The sequence below is a fragment of the Cutaneotrichosporon cavernicola genome (assembly GCF_030864355.1).
Source record: "Cutaneotrichosporon cavernicola HIS019 DNA, chromosome: 7b".
Lineage (NCBI taxonomy): Eukaryota > Fungi > Basidiomycota > Tremellomycetes > Trichosporonales > Trichosporonaceae > Cutaneotrichosporon > Cutaneotrichosporon cavernicola.
Genome location: NC_083400.1, coordinates 105,638 through 124,336, shown reverse-complemented (window position 1 = coordinate 124,336; position 18,699 = coordinate 105,638). Strand labels below are relative to the sequence as shown.

The following is an 18,699-nucleotide window of genomic DNA, read 5'->3' as shown; positions in this document are numbered from 1 at the left end:
GAAAAGTAACGAAGAGAAGCGATTAAAACTAAGTTAGAGAGTGAGAGTCAGAGGAAGGTGTGAGAATGTGAGAATGGGAGAGGTCGACTATCTGCACATTAAACGGTGCGAGTGACGATTGCGTAACTGGCACATCTGCCACGCCTTCCTCTCTATCGCCCACTCTTTGTCCGACAAGTGCTGCACAATTATCAATACATGAAGGGGGTATACTCAATGCTGGGTGTTTATCGTCTTGGTTACTGCCGCACTCTGTTCACGCCTTGATCTCCTTGTCCTCCTTGTCCTGGTCCTTATCCTTCTCAGCAGCCCGCACAACATCGCGTATCTTGGACGCCATGGCCGTAGTCGTCTGTCATCAGCTCCACCATCCACCATTTGGTCACTCACCTTGGAATAATCAGAGAGGAGCGCGTCGACCGCCTCAGCCTTCTTGACGATTTCCCGGCGGGAACGGACCAGTGCATCCCGCTGCGCAGACATCTCGGCCACTTGCGATTCTTGCGCCTGAACATGGACGAGCTCAGCCTCGAGCCGGCCAAGCAGGATAGCGTACTTGCGCCCCATGGCGTCAGTCTCCGGTGCTGTTGTCAGTCCCATCCAAGCAAGACCCCACGTAGCATAGCCAGCACTTCAGGGTCGGCCGAGGCGAGGAAGTCGTTCTCCGACGCCATGCAAATCGTCTCGTACATCGGCCTGCTGTCAGCTCTATCCAGCCGAGACTTACTCATAAGCGCGACAAACGGCCATCTCCTCGCGCACGCGGGCGAGCTCGTACTCGGCTGTACGGAGTTGTACGTCCGCCTCATCGAGGCCTACACGGGCCCGAGCTGCTCCGAGGCGAGAAGCGTTCTGCGTCGCCTGAGCATTCCGCTGGGCGGTGCGCATACTCCCCGTAATGGCGGGGAGAGGGGTATTGCTGCCAGCCAGATGCGCCTCCAACGCCGCTGCGAGTAGGGGCACATCCGCGGCGGGCGAGCGTGGGACTGGGTCCGAGACGGGGAGGAAGACGAGCGCGTCGTGCGCGTACGGTTCGGCGATGGTTCGGGGGAGCGGCATGGTGTAATTGACAACTCAAGCAAAGCAAGCGATGCTGTAGCTGTTGTGACGTTGGGTGGAGGAGCGGAATCAAATTCGAATCTCGCGCGACTTTTCCCCGGCCACCGCCGCTATACCAACTCGCAACATTGACAACCACTCGACTCCAACTACTCCACTCTTCCATCAGTCCTCACGTAACATGGTCCACAAGGCCGCCCTCGAGCCCCTCCGCAAGGGTTTCCCCCGTTCCGTCGGCGTCGCCGGCTACCAGCACTTCCTTACCCCGCTGCGCAAGCTTATCTTTGACTTTGACGCCGAGTCGCCGTCCCAGGCTGGTTTGAGGTGAGTCGTGGGTCGGAGATGCGGGGATGCTCGGAGAATGGTGTGGCTCACACACAGGACATACCTCCAGAAGCCGCTGGTTGAGCTCGCGCGCGAGAACCCGGACGTCGAGGTTGTTGTGCGCAAGCAGAAGCGCGGGACTGCCGCCGTCATCCGCGGACACTACGGTGAGTGCTTGGTCCGAGCAGGGTGTGGCGAGTCCAACCAACACGAGAGCGTAGGCAGAAGCAGAGCCGCCAAGTCTCGCATCTCTTATGAGCCGCTCCTCTCGCCATCTCTTATGGGCCGCTCCTCTCGCTCCAGTCCTCCCTTCCCGTTTTGCCCCTGCTCATACCAGTCAACGGCCGCGACAAGGTCATCTGCGTGAACAAGCTCGAGGCAACTGCCGTGGCCAAGAAGGTCGAGCTGCTGCTCAACGCGTCTGGCGCCAAGCTCAAGCCGCTCAAGAATGCGACGCTCGAGGCTGGGCCCGGCAACGAGGCCGCGCGTGGTATCTGGAGCGCGCTGCACGACGCTGCCAAGCCCGCAGGCGGGTACAGGATATAAGCGGCCGAGCGCATTCGGGCGCGTAGACGAGACATTGCATGCACCACTTGACATAGGCGTGGGGAGGGTTGGCGTGAGATGCGGCGTGCTGTAGGTCCGCAGGCGACTGTTGACGAGTCTCCAGCATCGTCTCCAGCATCTACACCCTGCTGGCGTCAATCGAAACGCCGCCGTTAACGCTACTCTATGCATTCGTACAACAGTAAACCAGTACTCGGCTGCGTTCCCGTACACAGGCCGGCGCTCATAGCACCCCCATCGAGTTCTTCAACTCCTCCTTTAGCTTGACGAGCTCCTTTTCTTGCGCAATGAGCTTCTCGCGCCACCTGTCCATCTCGCGCACAATCTTGACGCGTGTCTCCGTGAGACGGTTGAACTCGCCTTTCTCCATGTCGGTAGAGAATTCGAAAGGCACGTCTGCACTACCAAGTTCACCCGAGACGCCGATGATAGGCGGCTGGCCAGGCGCAGGCGTCGCCACGGACGCTGGTGTCCCTGCACGCGTCGTCATGCCCTCGGGTGCTTCTGTGCCAGCGCGCGAAGTGTTGCCAGTCCGCGCGCCCGATAGCTTGGTGCGCTTCTTGCCCGTCTTAAGCTCGTGCTCGTCACGCTGGTCGCGCGGACGACGAGGGCGAGAGGGTAACGGCGTGGGGGGGTTCTGCTCGAGTAAGGTGAGAAAGTTGGCGGGGGGGTCCGAGAAGACCATCTCATCGTACTGCCACGCATGGACGGGGTATGTCCCCACAGATGTCGCGTACGGGTTGATAATCACGGGCTCGACGGGGGTCGCAGCTCCCGTCGTCGCTTCGGCAGGTGTCGCCGCCTCAGTCGCGGATGTTTCAGTCGGGGCAAGAGACGCCTCGGCCTCACCGTCAGGCTTGGGTGTCCCCGCCTCCATCTTCATCTCGTCGCCGTTCTTTGGCGTCTCCGCTGCCGTGGTCTCAGGTTGTGGCGCTTGTGCCTCGAGCGGCTCACCCCAATGGTGCAGCTTGATCGGATGTTGCAACGAGAGCGCCTTCTCCGACGCCTCGGGCACAAAAGTCACCTTGATGCTGACTGTGAACTCGCCCCACCCCGTCTCAGTGACCTTGTACGGCGGCTTCTCACACACTGCGGGTCAATCCACAAAGGTCAAGTGGTTACTCACTCCTGTTGGGATTCGAGTATGTTTCGTGCAGGCGGAAGACGACACGCTTGATCATGTACGTCATATCGTCCGCTCCTCCGGGGAGGTAGTCTTTGTCCATATCGACCGGCGCCGCATCGGTGGACGACTGGCCTGTCTTGGTTGGGAGGGGGGTAGCTGCCGAGGTGAGGAAGACGGTCCAGCGGTGGGTGTCTGGTGTGAGTGAGGGTTCCAGTAACTGGATCAGCCGACCAGGCTACATTTCATGAGGAGGCACCGCAAGCAACCTCGTGACGGAGGAACCTCGCGACGCCTAGCCACTCCACTCACGTCCTGGTGGTGCCAACGCGCGCTCTTCCTCAGTCAACAGCCGCGCCTGCGAGCCGTAGATGATCGGCCGGTGGACCTGGATACCCTGCGGTTAGAGAGCTACACGCAGCAAGGTAAACAGCTCACCCGTACACGTTCGTTGCCTGACATGCTGACCGTGCTACGGAGTGTCTTGAGAGAGGTTGATAGTGGATGGAGTAATGTCTAATGTCAACAAACCCACCTCGCTCGAGATACATCACCCCTTAAGCTTGGCGCGCCTAGAGTGGCAGGCACGCAACACTTTTCCCACGTGATGGCGGTGGAGGTCGTTTCGTTCGGTGCAAGTCCGAATTGTCCCATCCTTCCCAGAACCCATCAGTCCATCGCCGACACCTAGCTCGCCATCATGCGCTCAGCTCTTACATTGAGGCATGCCGCTCGGCGTGTGAGGCCCTCATTAGCCCTCCGCCCGGTTCTCGCCACGGCTCGACTTGCTCCGCGATCGGCGGCTGCCTCTTCCTCCACACCGTCCTTGACCCCGGTGTGCTACCACTCGACGCAGGCGGTACCCCCGCCCGCGCCCATGCCCGACATCTCCCCTGAGAACACCTACGACATCGTGATCATTGGTGGCGGACCTGCCGGCCTAGCTCTCGCTACAGCCATGGGTGAGCTTACTTTCTGAGGCTTCTGACACCAGTCTCACACTCCGCCCTAAAGGACGCGCGCATCCTCCTCCTCGAGGGCGGGAGCCTAGGACCAGTGCGGAACTGGGACGACGCAGGACCTTGGTCGAACCGCGTATCTTCACTTACGGCCGAGAACATCGAGTGGCTACAGGAGATCGGCGCGTGGGAGCACATTGCTTTGGCCCGCTCTCGTGCAGTCGACGACATTATCGTCTTTGCCAACCCCGAACCAGACTCTCACCCCATGCTCCATTTCCCACCACAGGACGCGCCGCTCGCCCGCATGACCGAGAACGTTAATACGCAACGTGCCCTCCTCCGCCGCCTCGAGGAGGTTGGCGCGAATGTCACGGTGCGCGAGGGCGCCCGTGTCGCTGAGATGCGCTACGGCGAAGGGAGGGGATGGGTCGGGCTGAGGATGGGCGACGAGTGGGTGGGGGGAAGCCTTGTGGTGAGATCTCATTGTCACTGACCGGCTGACTCCAGGTCGGAGCTGATGGGCCCAACTCGCCCGTTCGTCAGTTCGCCGAGATCGACACGTTCGGACACGCGTACAACGCCCACGGTGTTGTCGCGACCATGTCCCACCTCCCACCAGCTGTGTGGCCGAACCACACCGCATTTCAGCGGTTCCTCCCTACCGGCCCGCTCGCCTTCCTCCCCCTCGCCGACGACACCAGCACAATGGTGTGGAGCACGACGCCCGAGCTCGCCGCGGCACTGAAGCGCCTCGCCCCGGACGCACTCACGCTCATGATCAATGCGGGTTGGAACCTCCCCGAGGCAGACCTCGCTATTATCAACGACGCCCTCCTGGCCGCCGACGGCACTGGTACGCCTCTGACGCGCGACGACATCGCGGCCCTACTTGGCGCGTTCGAGGGCGCGATGCCAACCGAGGCGCCGCTCCCGCCAACCATCACGGGCGTGGACCCCAAGTCGGTCGCGTCGTTCCCCCTCCGCCTGGCCCACGCAGACGCATATACCGCTCACCGCCTCGCACTTGTTGGCGACGCTGCGCACACGACCCACCCGCTCGCGGGACAGGGCCTGAACGCCGGTCTTGCCGATGCTCGCGTCCTCGCAGCCACATTGGCCGACGCGCGCCGCGTCGGCGCAGACCTCGGCTCCATCACCGCCCTCGCTCCGTACCCCCGCGGCCGTTACATCCCCAACCACATTATGCTCGCTGCAGTAGACAAGCTCAACTGGATCTTCGGGAACCGCTCTCCACTGATCAACTGGGCGCGGGGGACAGGACTCGAGGTGTTCAACGAGCTCGGCCCGATCAAGGACTTTTTCATGGCCAACGCCGGCAGTGGGAACAGCCGTGCGCGCACAGAAAAGGACCGCGTGTACGGACGGTCGTACGCCTCTGACAACCTTGGTGGTGTTGCCGGTGGCCTGCCTGGCTTCCTTGCCGACGCGACGGACGCTCTTGGCATGGTGCGGAATATCGGGCGAGCGGCAGGCGACGCAGTGGCCGAGGGCCTCAAGGTCGCACTCCGCAGTGGCGCCGACGCGCTCGAGAGCCGGCAGACGCCGCCCAAGCAGACGCCCAAGAACTAGGCGGTTCATTGTCAACTTGCGCATCCGCAACCTTGCCAAGTTCATAACTGCAACTGTATTCATCTGTACTGCTCTCTGCAATCTCACGGACCGATCGATGCTGTGCAGCCTCACGCAACCTGGCGTGGAGCTGAGCGCTGTGCCCTCTGGTATAACATTAATGACTGATTCGGCTGGGTATCGAGCGTGTAAGTCGTTCACAGATAGAATTAGATCGCGGTCCCTGCTGTCAGCAGCTGTAGCAACTTCTCAGCCGGCCTTGGGGATATCGGAGCACGCAGAACTGCCCCTGCAACAACTCACACTCCATTCGCTGCTTCTCGTGCCTCGGCGTCGTCGCCTGGTCGTCGCCGAACGGATCGCCGAACGGGTCGTCTAGCAGGCGATCCTTGCCGCCCTCTTCCTCCAGCTCTGCGTAGCCGGTGCCTTCCGACGTGGCATACGGGTCGAAATTACCATCGCCGTACAGTTGGCCGTGGTTGCCACGGCTTGGGCCGGCAACCTGGTGGCTGCTCCGGCGCGAGTGCGTGGCGCGCCACTCGTCATCGCTGGAGTCGTAGTCGGAGAAGTCGGAGAGCGAACTAGTGTTAGTTTGGTCACAAATAGCAGGAGCTCACGCCCGGCCCATGCTCAGCTTATCCGAGTCCGGCTCTATCGGACGCGGGAGGTTAGGGTTGCGGGCGCTAAAGTCGAGCCCAGCGAGGTCGTCCATCGTCCTGTGGCTGCCCGATCGATCCGCATCGGTTCCCGAGTTGCCCCTGCGAGCGGCGCGCGCCTGGCGGCGCTGACTCTCGACCCTCTGGGCCTCCTGCATGCTCTCGATCTCGCCAGTGCGCTGGGTTTCAAGCTTCTGTGCCTCGAGGCGATGGCGGATGCGCTCGACCTGCGCCTCTTCGTCGCCATAGCGCTTGTGCGCCTCTTCGTCAGAGTCCGAGTCGAGCGCAGCCGGCTTGCTCATCTTGTCGTACAACTGTATGGCAGTGACGATTCTCTCGTTCGCCTCGAGCAGCGTACCGAGGAACTCCTCGTCCGTTACGACCTGGATGTACTTGACGACCGTGCGTCGTGCAGCCTTGGCCTTATCGAGGCAGTCCTGGACGCGCGGGCTTTCAGTCACGTTCTCAACCTCGCGGTTGAGCAGGCGGCACGAGTTGACGAGGTTGGACGCAGCGAGATTGGCGATGGCGACGGACGACAGGACCTGCGGTTTCTCCTTCTCAAAGTTGAACTGTGGTCTCTTGGGGGCGTGCTTGGCGTTCTTGCGCTCCTGCTTAGCCTTGCGGCGTTTCTCGGCCTCAGCTTCCGCCTCGCTGCGGCGCCGAGCCTCAACCTGTGACATCTGTCATTAGCACAGCTCTGCCCACGGCGCCGCCCACCAGCCTCCCACCGGATTCAAAGCGGGAAGATTGAGGATGTAATGAAGAGAAACAATGGAGGAGCTTGAGCCATGACTGGACTTGAAACGTGGTGGGGGAGTTGGAGGAAGGCTTGCACGCCGGTCAGCACTCACCTCCTGCTTGCGCTTCACTTCGCGCTCGCGGCGTTCGATCTCCGCCTCGCGACGCTCCAGAGCCATCCGCTGCTCGCGGTCACGCTTGCGCTCCTCGGCGTCCGCCCGTGCGCTGTCCAGGTCGGCGTAGGTGTCCTTGCCGCGCTGTCCCGGTGCCGGTTCCCACGAATGGTCGTAGAATGGGTCCGACGAAGAGAAGCCCTTGGCGGCCTGCTCGGGTGGGCTTGACGGGGCGCTCCCAGTGGGACGAGGCGGGGCAGCGCGGCGAGCGGTAGAACCAGAGTACTGCTTCCACAGGCCTGCCACAGGTGCCATGCGTGGCTCGTCAGCGTACTGGATCGACCATGCGTGGAAGACGAGGATGAGTCTCTGCTTGACCTTCGGGTCAAGGAGGTTCTGCGGTCAGCGGGCTACGAGAACAAAGTGTGAAGGGGAGTGAGCGTCAATGGGCGGATTAGTGGGACGTCCGTCGCTTGGCGAATGATGAGGAGTCCTGCCGCCTGCCGGACGCCAGCGCACTCCTCCTGCGCTCGACTTTCAGGTCACGACGTTGCTCGCACTATGTCCCAAGTCAGGCTTAATATGCAGCCAGAAGTGGCAAACACAAAGAGAGTGTGGCGTTATAGGCGCCGCGCTGCGGAATAACAGCAGGCGAGTGTCACAATGGGCGCACGGTGCGCCCACTTGACGTGGTCACCACGACTTGCCCCTGGTCTCTTGGCTTGGCTTGTGCTCATCCTCCGGATCGCGAGCCACCTCATCCTTTACCAGTACTCACGTCAGTCGCCATGTCGCGCAGGCGCTCCATAATTTGGTGGTTGGCCCAGTTGAGCTTGAATGTTTGACCAGCGTTCTCGGTGAGGGCGCGGAGGATGACGAGGGCGCGGATCTGGCGGTGCGTGTTGCCGTACTTGAGCTTCTTGCGAATGGCACGGGCGGCCTCAGTGGTACCCTGTGAGCCTTGGAGGTTGACACTGTCGACGAGTTCGGGGATACCGTCGAGAGAGAAATCCTCGTACCGGTCAGAGGAGAGGACTTCGATCCAATCGGTGATGGACGAGTGAGGCTTTTCGCCAGATAAGGCACTCATGATGCCCTGCGCTGAGCGCATGTATCCGCCGTACTTTGACATGACTCAAGAGGACGAGACGGGGAGGATGGAGGAGAGGAGAGTAGAGTAGATGGATGGATGAGGTGGACGATAGTGGATAAGAGAAGCAAAGGGTTATCGACCATAAAGGGTGGCGCGGGTTCAAACCAACCTAACAGCCGCGCGCAGCCAACCCTACTGATGCGGCGTCATACGACGTCATTCCATCACCAAAGTCGATTAACTTTAGCTTTTCCAAACCACATGTGCTACATGCTACGTATGCTACATTACAAGTCTCCAAACACTGAACACTGAACAATGGTCGCGCTCGCTTGGGTCGTCAACAAGACCGTAGCTTGCGTTGACGCGGTCGAGGCTGTGCATTACCGCTCTTGGCATCGGCCTCAGGCTCCAGCTTCCAATCGCGTTGGATGGAAATGGGGTAGAGTGGGCCCCACAAGCGCTCAGACCTACTACATTCCGTTAAATGACGGGAGGTACAACAATCGTCTCGGTCACCCTCTAGTGGCGTGTCCGAGGTCTCATCTCGTCGCCTGCTCCGGTGCAGCTTACACGCATTGCCCACTGCCAGTACCCATGCCGTCTCCGCTGCTTCCACCTAGCCGCCGCGGAGCCTCCCGCTGCGAATTGGCAGAGTCCCATAGGAAGCTGTTGTCAGCTGCCAAGACAAGTAGAGCTCACAAATTACACCGATAGCGGGAATCTACGTCCTCACGCGGTCGTTTCGACCGACCCATGTCGTATCCAGGCCCAACAGGCCAGAGGTCAGCTCTTTGTATATGTCACACAGCTGGCTCATATGATCGGCAAACAACCTACTTGGAGCACAGCCAGAAGCGCTTGCCCTTGTTCGGGCCTGGGGTCTTGACGACTGTCATCAGCCACAACCTTCTCTCATGACTCACTAAAGTCCTTGCACGGGTGCTGATGGACAGTGCACACCGGGGCCTTCTTCGGCGCAAACATGTTTGCCCACGTCGTCCCCGCCGCCTCGTTGCGAGCGTCACGCTGTCGCACACGTTCTGCCTCCATCTCGGCGTCCTCATCCGCCAAAGCCTGGGCGAAGAGCTCATCTTGGACAGTATCTGGTGGCTTGTCCTCACCAGAGAGAGAATTGTCAATCGCAAGAGCCTTCTTGGCAGTGCTTCCGGTGGCGGGTGGGGGAAGGCGTGGCGGACTTGGCTCCTTCGCCTTTGGCTTGGTCTTGGGCATCGACCAGAACGCAGCCAGCTTAGCTTGTCCACCTGCTGGTGTCTTCTTAGTCTTCCCTTTGGGAGCCGGGGCACTCTTCGTCCGTTCCAACCGTTCCAATGCGACCTTCTTCGTGGGTGGCGGGTCTTCAAGTGTCAGGTCAACCGTCTCGGCCCCGGAACGCTTCATTTGCCGCAAAGTGTTCTTTGTAGGCGGTGAATCTTGTGTGAGTTGTGTGGATTGTGTAGGTGCAGAGACGAATGTTGATGCCTGCGTTGGCTGGGACTCGATCATTTGGGTCGGTCCTGCAGTATCTGGTGGAGCATCGAGCGTCTCGAACGCCGCGCGGGCAATGCCCATGGCCGAGGATAACTCTTGCGGCGGAGGGTCCTCCTTTGGAAGCTCAGGTTGGACTCTTGTCTCCTCCACCTTCGTCTCCACTTTGGCTTTCGGCTTGGTGTTCGCCCACAGGCTCTTGAGGGTGCGCTGCTTGGTGCTAAACTCCTCCATGAACTTGGTCGCAAAGCGTGGCGGTTGCGGAGCGCTCCGCGGCTCGTCCCAAGGAAAGACGGTACCAGTGCTTGGTGGTCTGTCGACTGGGTTGAGCAGGTCACGGATGTGTACTGTCACCCCATCAAGCTCAATGGAATCGTGCAGGTCGATGTACACTGGGCAATGGTCCGAGCCGTACACCTTGTTCTGGATGTCACCGCCCTTGATCCACGGACGCAACGCGGGCGTGCACAAGATGAGGTCAATGCGCGAGCCGTAGTTGGCCGGCCTGAGGTCAGTTTGAAAGATGAATCGCGCAGCTCACCGTGCGTCAATCTTCTGGTTCCAGCACGTGAACATGCCTTCCCGGTCGGGCCATGACTCGCGCACAACATCGACCATCGGACCCTTCGGTGCGCACCAGTTATTTAGCCAAACGCGTGCTGGGTGCTCGTAGTGCTGCTCCGCCGTCGTCTTGACCCCTCCTTCTCCTGAGTCGATGGGCGCACGCATGACGTTGATGTCGCCAGCGACGATGACTTGGCGACCCGCAGCAACCAGCGCATTCACGCGCGCGTGGAGCGTGCGGAGGAAGTTCATCTTGTACGGCCGCCGCTGTTCGTTGGTCTCGTTGGGGCAGTAGAGGTTGAACAGCACGAACATGCTGCGGTCAGCGAAAGTCGTAATGCAATAGCTCACCCAAAGTCCAGCACGACTGCACGACCCTCCTCGTCGAGAGTCCGGGGGTTGAACGCAGTACCATCAACCTCGTCGTCGATCTCCACATCGTCCATGTCCGGGTAGCATCCGATCTTCTCTTCGGCAGTCCAAGGGGGCTTCATGGTGCCGCCGCGCTCCGAGAGGAGTAGCCCTGTGATACCTTCCTCGGCGCGCAGCGGGACACACACACGCGAGTCGACGTACGTGCAGACGCCTGAGTAACCTAACTTGCTGCGAGGGAAGGTCCAGAACGCGTCGTACGGCCCAGGGCACGCCATGCCGCGGCCCAGCTGTTGGCGGCGCGTCTTGTGTTCTGCAGTCAGCGGGAGAAAGGTTCACTACCCACCTTGGAAGCAGAAAACGTCTGCTTTGAGCTCCTCGAGAAGCCCTTCGACACTCTTATTTGGTAGGCTCGAGAATCTGGTATCAGCTCAGACGGCACATGCTGAGCTGGACATACGGGTGGTAGTCGAGCACCGTCCGGAGGACGTTCTGGGTTCAGATCTGGCCTTCTGCTATCGGAAGCATACTCACGACGTTCCACGTCAAGATCCTCATAATGAACGGTGCTCCTCGCGGGGGCCGGTGAGCTGGTGAAGGAGTGTTGAAGGTAGTATGAACAGTCAAGTGCTGGGTATAAACCAAAACAAACCAGTCATCACCCCAGCTGGCCACTCACCCCACCGTCAACTTTCCCACGGTGGGGCTATGATGTCTGTCTTCAGATCGTCATCGGCAACCTCCACAACCTAGAACCACCAGCCACAACATCCAGCTTTACCACACTTCATCACACCCTCCTGCTTGCACATCACTAGCCATGTCACCTCGGAGGCTCGGCAGTGTGCCACAGCCGCCTCAATCACCAGGAGCTGGTCCCTCCCGATCACCTTCCCTGGTGTCTGACGCCTCCCACGCCTCTCAAAGGTCATCGGCGAAAGGCAAGAATGCTGAGGTCGACGGCGAAGCAGTTAGTGTCGACTCCCCCGGCGGGTTATCTCCGGGACGCGCCTCAAGCCCGGAGAAGGATGTAGTGAAAGAACCATCTGAACGGGCCAACGGTGGCGGTGCGGACGACTCGGGCGACGACTTGGACGGCGACGACTCGAGCTTGGAGGACGGAAGCTCCGAAGGCGACAGTGAGAATGGACATCCAGATTTGCACACTGTTGGGAATGGGGGCGCAAATGTGGACGACAAGCGGGACAGGGAATATGGGGAAGCAGAGAAGGCTGTGTCTACTGCTGGTTCCGACGAGGAAGGAGAGAGCAGCGATGGGGAATCAGAGTCCGACGAGTCCGACGATGATGACGATGGAGAAGAAGAGGAGCCGTATGTTAAACTTTATTTAACACCGCCACTGACACCCAGAGTTCTCAAGTACACGCGCATCAAGAACCGAATACCCGAGATTCTGGGGAAAGACAGCGCGACCGCCATTGATGTGTCTCCTCGCGTAGTGGTGAGCTCATCGTTTGGCGTGTGCAAGCTCATCCCAGGCGATCGGAACGATGATGGGCATGGTACATGTGCTTAGCTATGAGGGTGCCAAGATCAACTCGTTCCGACCCCACGCCGCAAACGTCACGTCCATCTGCCTCGACGAGGAGAACGATTTTGTTGCCACTGCGAGCATGGAAGGTGAGTTGATCTCGTGCGCAAAGTCGTTAACTCGTCCAGGCCGCGTCGTCATCCACTCGCTCACCAGCACCGAGTCGTACGCGTTCGACTACAAGCGCCCGATGAACGCGATTGCGCTCGAACCAGGGTTTGCCAAGAAGAGCACTCGCGCGTTCGTGTGCGGTGGCATGTTAGGCAATCTCATCTGGCAGGAGAAGGGCTGGCTCGGGTATCGCGAGCATGTCCTGCACTCTGGCGAGGGCCCGATCTGGGCCATCGCATGGCGCGGCGACCTCATCGCGTGGGCGAACGACCTCGGGGTCAAGATCTACGACCGCACTTCTGGGCAGCGCATCGGCTTTGTTGACCGAGGGACCAACGCGCCAAGGGCAGAGTTGTTCAAGTGCAACCTTCTCTGGAAGGACGACCGGACACTCATCATCGGCTGGGCCAACTACGTCAAGGTCGTGCGCGTTCGCGCGCGAGCCCGAGGAGGGCAGGCGGGGCTCCCTGGACTTGGTATCGAGGTGTCTGCTGTGTGGGAGATGGACTGTATGGTCGCCGGCATCGAGCAGTATCAGGATTCGGGATACGTCGTCCTTGGCTACAACCCACCAGATACATTCACCAACGAGGCGACCGAGGACCGCGCACAGCAGCGACGCAAGGCGGCCAACCCACCAGAACTACGCATCATCGACCGGGGGAACGAGATTGCTGCCGACGAGCTCGTCGTTGCCAACTACGAGCGGTACAGCTGCAACGACTACAGGATTGTCAAGTCGAAGCGTTCTGACGACACGGACGTCTTTTTGGTACTTACTCCATCCGACCTCGTGTCCGTGAGACAGCGTGATGCCGCAGACCACGTCGACTGGCTTGTCGAGCGCGAACGATACGAGGAGGCTCTCACGGCTGCCGAAGAGCTGGCCGAGAAGCACGGCGGCGCGCTGGATGTGCAGGCCATTGGACTCAAGTACATCCATCATCTGGTCAACCAAGGTGAGGTTATTTTTTGATGTCAATGCTGACGGAGCAGGCGATTTCGAACGAGCCGCGCAGCTGGCGCCGAAGGTGTTAGAGACGGACGGCGCGTTATGGGAGAAGTGGATCTACTCGTTCGTGCAGCAGCAAAGGTTACCGGTAAGTCAAGCTGTTGGGAAGCAGGGTTCCCGGCTGACAATGCAGAGTATCATTCCCTATATCCCCACCAAGGATCCTCAACTGCGAAGCGGAGTGTACGAGATGGTTCTCGGGCACCTTCTCGTCGAGGACAAGCCTGTGGGTGTTCTGTTGTTGGGGTTGCTGACTCCAGACGCTCTTGGAGATGGTCAAGACGTGGGCGGTGGACATCTATGACAGTGGGAATGTCATATCGGCAGTGCAGAGCGAGCTTAATGCGTCGAAGAACGACCCCGTTCTTCTCGAGGTGCTAGCAGAGCTTCACCTTAGGCGGGGGCAGCCCGCTCGCGCGTTACCGTATTTCCTGCGACTGCGCAAGCCCGGCGTGTTCGATCTCATCCGCGAGCACAACCTGTTTGATGCGGTGCAGGAGCAGGCCCTGCTGCTTGTTGAGTTTGACCAGGAGCGCATAAAGGAGGATGACTTGAACAAAGAAGACAAGCACGGCGCGGCCATCCAACTGCTCGTTGACCACACACTCGCCATTCCAGTGGAACGGGTCGTGCCGCAACTCGAGGCCAAGCCGCAGTACCTGTACATGTACCTGGACGCGCTGTTCGACAAGGACCCACAGTCGTGCCAGCAGTACGCGGACCGCATGGTGAGCTAGAGCTAGAGCTAGTGGCGGATTGTCTAGCTAACGCCAGGTTGATTTATACGCCACGTTTGACCACATGCGACTGATGCCGTTCCTCCGCGCAAGCAACTTTTACGACCTGCAGCGCGCGCTTCGCGTCACTGAGAAGCGCGACTACGTGCGCGAGACGGTGTTCCTCCTCGGGCGGATGGGTGACAACCTGAAGGCGCTCAAGCTGATTATTGAGCGGCTTGGCGACGTTCAGCTGGCGATCGACTTTGCTGAGGAGCAGCGGGACGACGACCTTTGGGAAGCGCTCATCACGCACTCGGAGACGCGGCCGGACTTTATCCGGGCGTTGCTCGAGCATGGCGGCAGCGATATCAAGCCTGTGAGGCTGATCCAGCGCATCCAGGAGGGCCTCGAGATCCCGGGTCTCAAGCCTGCGTTAGTCAAGGTCCTCCAGGCGTCCAACCTGCAGATTTCGCTGTTGAAGGGTTGCCAGAGAATCCTTAACGGCGATTGTTCTGCGCTTGCCCTGGAACTGCAAGCCGCACAGACTGGCGGCGCGCACGCGAATGGTGAGCTTGTGTTTGTTTGTAAGCTGACCTCTGCGAACACCAACTGCCCGGTCTGCGGCAAGTTGCTCTTCCCTCATGTGGATTCGGCGTCTCAGCCGCTTGTGCTTCTTTATCTGTGCCACCACTTTGTGCACGCGAGGTGCGCTGTGCTTGACGAGGAGATTGAGTTGCCCGAGCGTCCGGAGAATGCGGCAGCGACGCACCTCCTGATGGCCGACAAGCACGTTGCGGGAAGCAAGGCTGGGCTGTCGCGGGCTCTTGGGGCCAAGCTCTCATTCGCTGCCATGGTGCGGACGCGGGTAGGGTCGTGCCCTGTGTGCAAGTTCCAGAAGGGAGACGGATCGACGGTGGCAGCCTGCCGGGAACGAGGGGCGGCGGTGGCCGTTGCTGCGTAGCTAAGTACTGGCCTCACGTGGGTACAGTGCTTGTATAATAGCCGCTCATATAGTATCAAGGGTTGAGATGGAGGTGGTGGTCATGGCGGTGGGCACGAGTGACGGGCATGAGACATTGAGCGAGACATGAGATTGGTCATATGGTCGGTCAGTCGCGTGGCCAATTTGTGCTCTGTGTGCAGCGATGCGACAGTCATGTGTTGGTGCGCCCGCGTGCTTTAGACAATGCAAGCGTGCTTTAGACAATGCAACCGTGTTGTATATCCTACAAGTCGTGATATTGGTATTTGTATTCCGACTCGTGTTGCCCATTGGCACGGTTATACTAGAGTATAGCTATTTCGGCCCAGACCCAGAGACCCAGATCCAGAAACCTCGTGACGGCTGTGGCAGTGGCAGGGCGGCTGATGGTCACTAGAACAATGTCTGAGACTCAGGTAACTAAGTACCGTACCTAGTAGGTGTCTGCCTCATTTGGCTAGAGCCTCGATGCCAACGTGGTCTGCCGCCTCGAGTTAGACCGAGACTACTTGTAGGCACAGCACAGTGTATCCCTGGTTTGGCGTGTTTGCATTGGCGGCGTGTTTTGGTTCCTTTTTCGTGTAACTTTTGGGTGTCCACAAGCTCAAGCTCTTGTGTTGGTTTGGATGGGATGAATTGACGGTGAATTGAACACCAAGTTGGGTGGCGTCGACTGAATCCAACAAACTGACCACAAAAGTGAATTGACCGAGCCGACCTCCTGGCAGCCGCTCCTGGCAACTGTATCCTGATACAGCTTTCTCACTGCCCACCGACTCCCTCTCCTTTCAAGTCGTATTCAACCATTGATCCTTGGTCCTCGATCCTTTGCGGGTAGCAGTTTGTGACTGGCACAAACGTGGCGTGATCCAGTCGAGAAGAACAGATCTGTTTTCTTGCGCGGTTTGTGGAGCATGGCATATATAGGGAAGGGAACATGACTGGGATGCGAAGCGAAGAGCGCAGACAGGGTTAGGGTAGGGATAGGGACAGGGATAGGGTACTGAGAGGGATAGGGTACAGAGAAGGATAGGGATCAGCTCAGCTCAGCTCCACATATAGATGGATGTCAGGTATTCATCAGGACAGTACAGTCCAATGACACTGCGAGAGAGAGAAAAAGAAGGAAAGAACGAGAAAGAGAAAGAGACACAGAACAAGACGCAACAATCACGACGCGCCAACAAGAGAGTTTTGTTGTCCGGGTGCCTTGGACCTCTTGACTAACCTTGAGTTGTGCCTGAGCCGGATCAATCGACGCCACAGAATTACCACGTTCCGTATCTTCCCTATTATCAGGATTATCACTTGTTCGCTACCACTTTGACTGCTTAATACTATTCTATTCAAACTAACACTCTTACAGAATCTCATCACAGCCTCATCATTCATCTCTATATCATACTCTTCTCCTCATCCTCATCCTCGTCCTCGTCTGCTCGACAACGACACTTGACACTCTTCACTCCGCACTCCTCACCCTCACTCCTCACTCCTCACTCCCCCACTCCTCACTCCTCACCCTTCGCTCCTCCTCCTTCCCTCTTCCCATACTTTCCCTTCTGTGATCCTAGTCCGCCCACCTATACCAACCACCTAGATCTAGTTGATCTTTAAATATCCACATCAAAGATAACACTTCAAAGTGCACTGTCTCTCGTGAGATCACCATCCCAACAAACTACTCTACTCTTGTAGAAAAGAATCATGTTGCCTTTTCGCGGGCCAAACCCCGACCTACTCCCCAACCCCATCCCCCTGCTGTACATCACGCCTCCCGGAGACCGCTCCGTACCGACATTTTATCTCGACCGCGCGCGCCGCGGCTTGCGCCTCCCAGTTGGCGGTGTGCGATCCCCATCCCTCCTTCATTTAGGCTGGAAACCTCGCCCAACCCTCTCTCTCCAGAAAGACCCATACGCGCCGTACATTCCAGAGACACTCGAGCCTTCGACTAGACCGCTAGACATCATCGCCATGCTCCTCACTTGGATCGTCACCCTCCTATCGTGGGAACTACCCCAACCCCTCCTCCCCTCGGGAGAGAAGAGGCGCCGACACAGGCGATACCCACCCATTGCATTTTTGGTCCTCTTGTTCGGAGGGACTCTGATCATCTCGGCCACGCTTCACGCCAGCGCTTACGCTGCCGATACCGACTTTGAAATCGTCGATCCCCTCCTCCATCGCGTACCCGCCGTCGATGCTGGTCTGTACCCCCCCAAGACCGGATGGATACGACATGTCGAGGCGCGTTCTTTCGAAACCGCAATCGAGGGCGAGGGCGAGGGCGATGGTGAGAGCGAGCGCGGGCGCAAGATGGAGAGCGAGCATGTCGTTGCCGACGCGCACCTGTGGGACCTTCTCTAGGTAGCTAGGCTATTCATTATTCAGGGGTTGTGGGATGGATTGGCTTTTGGGCCAGAGACCATAATACTCGTCGTTGTATCTCGGAAAATAGGACACTATGAACTTTAGTTTGTTGATGACTGGGTGGGTGGTTGTGGGATGCGGGGAAAAGTGCTGTTGCTGCAATCTGTCAATCTGGAATCTGACGAGCAGAGGGGAGCGTACGACGTCCGGCTTGGCGTCTGGCCTGGGCATGCCGATGGTCTGGTCATGCCGATGCCGACCTCGCCTGGGTGCGGAAATGCCGCTGGACCAAGGTCACCTGCACGTCAGCATCTGGTCGTGTGCCATATGAATCAACATGTTAGACTGTTGATTATCGGTATTACAGCCATGTATCAGTCTGACTGCAGAATAGATGTTGAGTACTCTGTGTGCATTGGGTATTGGAGTACGACTCCATTTTCGGACCAGCCAGTCTGACTCTCCTCGTCATTCCTTGCCTCATCAAAGTCGCCTACCACCGAGTATTAATTCTCCGTGTTACCTGACGACCTGACGACCTGACGACCTGACGACCTGACGACCTGACGACATAATCGCTTCCGCATCCCTTTCTCGCCATGATGCCATTGTCCCGCAAGCTATCCGCGCAAGCTATTTACGGCCAGACACTGCGAGTGGAGTTGATCCGATGGCGTTGGCGTTGGCGTTGGCGTCTGGAGTTGGCGTCTGGCGTTGGCGTCTGGAGTTGGCGACTGCGGAATCAACTGGTCTTGCGAGGTTGTCGAGAGCAGCTTGGGGTCGCGAGTGTGGTATTCTCGCGATGCTGTGCCCGTGTCACTGTGCGCTCTCTGAATCTCTGTCTGAACCGCTCACTGTGAATCGCTCACTGTGAACCGCTCACTGAATCGCTCACTGCATCGCTCACTGCATCGCCCACTGAATCGCCCACTGAATCGCTCACTGCATCGCTCACGGCCTAACCCTGTCGGAACCCCTCTGTCGGAATCTGTAGCTTCCAGAATCCCGTTAAGCAGAATCCCGTTAAGGAGCAGCGCAGATCTATTCCATGTTTAACAGACAATGTGGCGGAGACGGGATGGGGGTAAATTGTGGATGCCGAGAGATAGGGATCAAGAGATAGGGGGGCGGAACATGGAACGCCATCTGGCAACAGGGAGCGATAAGGCCATTCCCCATTTACCACTTTTGTTACTAACGTGGCTCTGTGGCGCCACGACATCCGTATCCCCTACAACAACACCGCAGTGGTGTTGATACGTATCGAGTGTATCATGGCCTTGTTCAGATTGACTCGT

General features: G+C 58.7%; 8 protein-coding genes across 8 annotated transcripts; 4 read left to right on the top strand and 4 right to left on the bottom strand.

The window, feature by feature from the left end:
* Nucleotides 1-256: 256 nt before the first annotated feature.
* On the bottom strand, nt 257-1,059 carry CcaverHIS019_0702600 (uncharacterized protein; the record flags this gene model as incomplete). Its single annotated transcript, XM_060603673.1, has 4 exons — nt 257-352; nt 391-584; nt 617-696; nt 728-1,059. 4 exons carry the CDS (start codon nt 1,057-1,059, stop codon nt 257-259), a joined length of 702 nt encoding a protein of 233 aa, XP_060459944.1.
* A 181-nt stretch (nt 1,060-1,240) lies between these two features.
* On the top strand, nt 1,241-1,929 carry MRPL51 (uncharacterized protein; the record flags this gene model as incomplete). The annotated part of the gene is made up of 3 exons (XM_060603672.1): nt 1,241-1,383; nt 1,441-1,550; nt 1,721-1,929. The coding sequence occupies 3 exons, from the start codon at nt 1,241-1,243 to the stop codon at nt 1,927-1,929; spliced, it is 462 nt and encodes a 153-aa protein (XP_060459943.1).
* Nucleotides 1,930-2,173: 244 nt separating this feature from the next.
* YAF9 (uncharacterized protein) lies at nt 2,174-3,535 on the bottom strand (the record flags this gene model as incomplete). Its single annotated transcript, XM_060603671.1, has 4 exons — nt 2,174-3,039; nt 3,077-3,268; nt 3,386-3,470; nt 3,512-3,535. The coding sequence occupies 4 exons, from the start codon at nt 3,533-3,535 to the stop codon at nt 2,174-2,176; spliced, it is 1,167 nt and encodes a 388-aa protein (XP_060459942.1).
* A 238-nt stretch (nt 3,536-3,773) lies between these two features.
* On the top strand, nt 3,774-5,625 carry COQ6 (uncharacterized protein; the record flags this gene model as incomplete). The annotated part of the gene is made up of 3 exons (XM_060603670.1): nt 3,774-4,035; nt 4,068-4,489; nt 4,543-5,625. 3 exons carry the CDS (start codon nt 3,774-3,776, stop codon nt 5,623-5,625), a joined length of 1,767 nt encoding a protein of 588 aa, XP_060459941.1.
* A 209-nt stretch (nt 5,626-5,834) lies between these two features.
* Nucleotides 5,835-8,267, bottom strand: CcaverHIS019_0702560 (uncharacterized protein; the record flags this gene model as incomplete). Its single annotated transcript, XM_060603669.1, has 5 exons — nt 5,835-5,848; nt 5,929-6,206; nt 6,243-6,964; nt 7,136-7,531; nt 7,914-8,267. 5 exons carry the CDS (start codon nt 8,265-8,267, stop codon nt 5,835-5,837), a joined length of 1,764 nt encoding a protein of 587 aa, XP_060459940.1.
* A 530-nt stretch (nt 8,268-8,797) lies between these two features.
* APN2 (uncharacterized protein) lies at nt 8,798-11,210 on the bottom strand (the record flags this gene model as incomplete). Its single annotated transcript, XM_060603668.1, has 9 exons — nt 8,798-8,897; nt 8,931-9,020; nt 9,069-9,120; nt 9,155-10,221; nt 10,258-10,596; nt 10,632-10,965; nt 10,999-11,072; nt 11,113-11,144; nt 11,187-11,210. 9 exons carry the CDS (start codon nt 11,208-11,210, stop codon nt 8,798-8,800), a joined length of 2,112 nt encoding a protein of 703 aa, XP_060459939.1.
* Nucleotides 11,211-11,472: 262 nt separating this feature from the next.
* VPS41 (uncharacterized protein) lies at nt 11,473-15,007 on the top strand (the record flags this gene model as incomplete). Its single annotated transcript, XM_060603667.1, has 8 exons — nt 11,473-11,984; nt 12,024-12,114; nt 12,152-12,293; nt 12,333-13,274; nt 13,312-13,415; nt 13,461-13,553; nt 13,588-14,055; nt 14,102-15,007. The coding sequence occupies 8 exons, from the start codon at nt 11,473-11,475 to the stop codon at nt 15,005-15,007; spliced, it is 3,258 nt and encodes a 1,085-aa protein (XP_060459938.1).
* A 1,728-nt stretch (nt 15,008-16,735) lies between these two features.
* CcaverHIS019_0702530 (uncharacterized protein) lies at nt 16,736-17,398 on the top strand (the record flags this gene model as incomplete). Its single annotated transcript, XM_060603665.1, has 1 exon — nt 16,736-17,398. The coding sequence occupies one exon, from the start codon at nt 16,736-16,738 to the stop codon at nt 17,396-17,398; it is 663 nt and encodes a 220-aa protein (XP_060459937.1).
* Between the last annotated feature and the right edge of the window lie 1,301 nt (nt 17,399-18,699).